This window comes from Microtus ochrogaster (genome assembly GCF_000317375.1).
Source record: "Microtus ochrogaster isolate Prairie Vole_2 chromosome 14 unlocalized genomic scaffold, MicOch1.0 chr14_random_3, whole genome shotgun sequence".
NCBI classification, from domain to species: Eukaryota; Metazoa; Chordata; class Mammalia; order Rodentia; family Cricetidae; genus Microtus; species Microtus ochrogaster.
In genome coordinates this window covers 419,665-425,272 of record NW_004949098.1, presented here as the reverse complement: position 1 = coordinate 425,272, position 5,608 = coordinate 419,665, and the positions used below count along the sequence as shown (strand labels likewise).

The 5,608-nt window shown below is 43.0% G+C and overlaps 1 protein-coding gene across 2 annotated transcripts in view; it reads left to right on the top strand.

The window, feature by feature from the left end:
- The first annotated feature begins 1,291 nt into the window (after nucleotides 1-1,291).
- Mob1a (MOB kinase activator 1A) overlaps nucleotides 1,292-5,608 on the top strand; it is a 12,528-nt gene continuing 8,211 nt past the window's right edge. Inside the window, exons 1-2 of one of the 2 annotated variants that reach the window (XM_026788002.1) lie at nucleotides 1,292-1,501; nucleotides 4,170-4,333. In XM_026788002.1, the coding sequence (XP_026643803.1) occupies nucleotides 1,488-1,501; nucleotides 4,170-4,333 (178 nt within the window). In that variant the 5' untranslated portion in view covers nucleotides 1,292-1,487. Of the gene's footprint in view, nucleotides 1,502-4,166; nucleotides 4,334-5,608 lie in introns of both variants that reach the window. The other variant, XM_005364660.2, reaches the window with a different exon arrangement.

Genomic DNA, 5,608 nt, shown 5'->3' with positions numbered 1-5,608 from the left:
GCACTACCATGCCTGACCTGTCTTGATAAAGTTATAAACACAAGGACACAGACTCAAACATTAATAATATTTTATTTAAAGACTATAATTACAGCCAGGTGGTGGTGGCACATGCCTTTAATCTCAGCACTCAGGAGGCAGAGACAGTTGGAACTCTGAGTATGAGGCCAGCCTGGTCTACAAATTGAGTACCAGGATAGCCAGGGCTACAAAGAGAAACTCTTGTCTTAAAATAAAATTACAAAGAGAAACTCTTGTCTTAAAAAATCACACACACACACACACACACACACACACAAAATAAACAAATAAAACACAGAGAAACAGGCCTGATCTCCATAGTGACTTCCAGGACAGCTGGACTATGTAGTGAAACCCTGTCTCAAAAACCAGAAAAAGAAAGAACCACAAATCTGTATCATTCTAAATCATATACAAATTAAACTACAGAAGTATAGAAGTTAATAAAACAATAGTAAAGTGAGCAAGCCTGATAACCTGGGTTGGACAGCGACCCCTCCCCCCAGCATGGCCACTCCTACGTGTGGTCCTTTACACACACACACACACACACACACACACACACACACACACACTAATAAATACAAATTTGTAAAGAAGGTTTTGAAAAGTTAATGAAAGGAGCCCAGCATGGCAGTTTAAGCCTGTAATTTCTGCACTTTGGAGGCAGAGTCAGGAGGATCAGGAATTCAAGGTCATCCTTGGCTACTACTGAGCTTTAAACCAGATTGGGATAGATTAGGTCCTGTCTTAACAAAGGGACAAAAAAATAGTTGATAAAATAAAACTGTCATTGTGGCATTTGAACGGTTTAAAACCACCAGCAATTAAGCAGAAAAGTACTGGATCTTTGCCACTGCGCATCCTGTATCACCATTCATCTCCACAGTTTTCTTTCTCCTTTTCTTCATTCAACCACGGTGTCACCTGATGTTCACATATTCTTCACCCACACAAAACATGCACGTGAACATTCATGCCAGTATTATAGTGTGCGTGTAGAAACGACCCAAGTGTTCATCAACAGATGATGTGGCTGGAATAGTATTCCTTCAGAAAAAGGAATGAAGTCCTAGATAGCAAAACAGTCACTAAGCTGCGCTGGCAGAGGTCCCTGGGCCTCGGAAGAATTGACAGTAGTGCGGAGCTGACCACATTGCCTTCCAGGGCCCACGGAATCCTGATTGGCTGAGCTCAGCGAGAGGCGGGGCGAGGCTCAGCGGGGCGGAGGAAGCCTAGTCTCGCGAGGTCTCGTTGGTTCCGCATTTCGGCTCTCCGAAGTGTAGGAGGCTGCTCCGGTGCCTCTGCCGTCCGTCCTGTTTTGCGGCCGCTGCACCCCAGTTCAAAGGCCGGGCCGTGAAGCTTCGGCGGCCCTACTTAGCCGCGGACCGCCTTCCCGTTCCCGGTGCCCGCGGCGGCGCCGAGTCTGACTGGGGCGGGGGCCGCGGCCCCTCGGGCTAGCGAGGATGAGCTTCCTCTTGTGAGTGGGCCGGGCCGGGGCGGGGCGGGTGTGGGTCGGCTGCGGGGCCCTGCTGAGGGCCCGGCGAAGGGTGCCGAGCGGAGGGCGGTGTCGGACGTGTAGCTGCACCCGGCCCGCCGTGTCGGAAAATGCGCGGTGCCTCTGTGGCTATAGGAGGCTAAGAAAGTGCGTGCAGATCCTCATGGTTTACATTTGAGAAGCCTTGGACCTGGCCTCCTCCTGCCTCAGCCTTCCAAGTAGCTAGGATTACAGCCTAGGCCCCCAGGACAGGCCTGCTTTAAATGTGTGTCTTCTTTGAGAGAGGGGCTCACTATGTAGCCCAGGTTGGCCTGAAACTCATCACGTTGTCCAGGCTGGCCTCGAATTCTGAGCTCCACCTGTCTCTGTCTCCTGGGTGCTGGGTGGGATTAAAGGTGGACGTTTTAATCTCAGCCCCAAATGTGAATCGTATTTTTTTTTCTCTTTTTAAAGGTTTTTATTTTTTGAGCACGTCACAGATAAGTTTTTTTCATCATATCCTCCCCTCTGCTCCAGCTCCTCCAGTGCTCTCTCCCTTTCAAATTCATGTTCTCTTCTACATTGTTTTATATATGTGTGTTTGTATATACACATACACGTGTGTGTTTACATACACATGTCTATGTGCACACACATACCCACACGTATACCTGTTGAATCCAGTTAGTGTTGCCTGTATGTACTTGGGTGTAGAGCTGGCCTCTTGATCAGGGGCAGTCTGAGTTTTTCAACTAGATGAGGTAAATATAAGTCTTTATTTATAACTTAAGCTGATTGGTGCTTTAGGTTTTGGGGGTTTTTTGTTTCTTTTCGCGTTCTTTGGCTATTTTGAACAACGCAGCTGTGAACGTCTGGTTACAGGTTTATGGGTGTGTGTGTGAGATGCTCTCTCCTGGGTATTAAGAGTGAATTGTTAGGCTGGAGAGATGGCTCAGCAGTTAAGAGCGCTGACTGCACTTCCAAAGGACCCAGGTTCAATTCCCGGCACCCACATGGCAGCTCACAACTGTCTGTAAGCTCTAGTTCCAGGGGATCCGACACTCTCACACAGACATACATACAGGCAGTACACCGAGTCCATAAAATAAAGGAAAAGAAAGGAGTGAACTGTTCCACGTTAGCCTTTTGAGGCACTGCCAAGCTTTAAATTCCTGTACTACATTTTATGGCCCAACCTCACTGTATGAGTTTTCAAAATTCTCTAATTCATATCTGTCTGGCAGTTGTAGTTTTGTTATACTCGAGTGAAGTGGAATCTCTTGATTTACATTCTCCCAGTGACCAATAATGTTGAATATCACTGTGTGTGTTTTCAGGCTATTTGTGGATGAATGAAGTTTTTTGGTATCCTTTCCCTATTTTAAAATCAGATTGTTTTTATTTTGTTAACACCTGTCAACTGTACAGACTAATGGGTTTCTTTGTGACATTTCCGTATGTATATATATGGTATAGTAGTTGTATCCATCTGCCTTTTTGGTTTAAGTTGTGTAAGAATTCTTCATGTATTTTGGATATGAATGTCTTATCCCATCTATGACTTAAAAATGTTTTTTTTTCCATCCTCTGGATTATTTAACTGTCTTCATGCCTTCATTTGAAGCATAACTGTATTTTTTTTTTTTTTAAGATTCAGTTCTTTGAGACAGGGTCTCACTATGTAGCTCTGGCTGTCCTGGAACTCACTATGTAGACCAGGCTAGACTCAAAGAGATCTGTCTGCCCCTCCTTCTAGAGTGTTGTATACCATTCTGCCCAGTTTAAGATTTATTTTTCCTTTTTGTGTATGTTTTGCCTGCATGTATGTCTGTGTATCAAGTGCATCTAGTACTGGTGGATGCCAGAGGAGGGCATCAGATCCTCTTGTTTATATTATAGTAGCTGCGAGTTCTACATCTGAACCGCAGGAATGGTTTAGGCTTTTGAAACCCGAAAGCCCACCCCCAGTGACATACTTCCTCCACCAAGGCCACACCTCCTAATCCTTTTCAATAGTGCCACTCCCTAAACATTTAAATTTGAACCTATGGTGGTCATACTCAAACCATCACACTCTTGTCTCCTCCTCACTAAATTAGTAGTACTTCACATTGCTCAGATGCCATATAAACCTCCCACTTCGCAGGCATCAATGTTTTTAGTAGACTTTATTCATTTCTTCATGGTATTCCACTCAAGAATTAGCCTGAAACACTCAGCACTTTTTAGAGTGGGATTACAGATGAACAAGGATGCCTGATTTGTTGTGTGGGTGCTAGGATCCAAACTCTTGTCTGTGATTGTGCAGCAAGTGCTCTTAACTAGAGTCATCTATCCAGTCTGTTCTCGCTGTTATAAGTGGGAAAAGCGTGTGTGTGTTCATGATGCCAATGCTGGAACCCAGGGCTGCCTGAATTTTGGGCATTTGGCACTCTGTATTCTTTCACCATCATTGTCCTCTCTTCCAGCTTGGCCTTTTCCAGGGAGCGATTTTTATTGATCAACTTATTTATTCCAATATTTATTTGTGTGTCTATGTGCAAAAGCAATACATGCTCTTAACTGCTTAGCCATCTTCTAGCCCCCAATAGAGCCACCCATTTATATGCAGAAATGCCAGTCTGCTTCATTCCTAAAAATTCATACATTTTTACTTTTAACCCAACAGCAGCAGCCGCTCTTCGAAAACATTCAAACCAAAGAAGAATATTCCTGAAGGCTCCCATCAGTATGAACTCTTAAAACATGCAGAAGCCACTCTGGGAAGTGGCAATCTGAGGCAAGCTGTCATGTTGCCGGAGGGCGAGGACCTCAATGAATGGATTGCTGTTAACAGTAAGTTTGTAAGGACGTTAAACTTGTTGATTTGTAGATTTTGCTAAAATCATGTTTAATGAATTATCTTCTATACAATAGGTATAACAGTTGTAATATAATAACTCTGTATAAAAACATGAATAGAAATACATCTAGACTTTACTTGTTAAAGTCCTTGCTTGTGTGCTTGAGTGGAGAGACTTGAAGAGACATGCTGAGTGCTTTAGGCTGCTTCCTGGGGAGAATACTGTGAAGAAATGAGGAAGGTCAACTAAAAATATGCATGCAAAGTGGGAGGCTTATGTTATTTGAACAATGTAAAGTACTACTTATTTAGGGAAACCCCTGCTTTTAATTTTATTCAAATTATCAAGTTGGGGCTGGAAAAATGTGTCAGTGGTTAAGAGTGCATGCTGTTCTTTCAGAGGACCCAGTTTGTTTCCCAGGACCCACGTAGGGCAGGTCATGCCTGCCTGTAACTCCAGCTCCAGCAGACCCATCAGTCTCTCTGGCCTCTGCAGGCACTCGGACACACATGAATATACCCATAAACAGATACAAATGGACAGAATTTAAAATATTTTAAATTAAACCTCAAATTACATTGTTCTGAAGGCATGTGTTGGCCTCTTGCAGTCTTAGATTTTTCTTTGAAGCTTAGCTGCTCTAAATCATCTTCTCAAGCCTTTTGTCTCTGGCCATCGAGATGATTCAGTTGGTGAAGATGCTTGTTGCCAAGCCTGTGTTCTGTCTCTGAAATCCACATTGGAAGATGAGACTTGATTTCTGGAGATTGTTCTCTGAGCTTCATATATATGGACATACACGCATGTTTGAGTATGTGCACACAATAAGTAAATAAAATGTAAAATACTATTAAAAAAAACACTTTTGGTCCCAGAGTCCCTTCATTCTCTTAAAAATTACTGGAGGCTTGGAGAGGTGGCTCAGTGTTAATACTGAGAGTTAATACTGCTCTTACAGAGGACCAGAGTTTAGTTCCCAGCATCCACATCAGGTGTCTCTGTAACTTCAACTCCTAGAGGGGCCAACATTTCTGGCCTCCACCAGCACCTCAACTCTCTCCCCTCTAGTAAAAATAGGTCTTAAAATCCCATTACCGAGCATGTCAAACAACTTTTAATTATGTAAAGTGTATCTAATGTTACTGTTTGGGAAATTTAAACTGAGAAAAATGAAAATACTTACTTTTAAATTCATATAAAAATAACCCTACCCCATTTTAACAAATACTTTTATCTAAAAAAAATTTTTTTCTTTAATTTTTCTTTT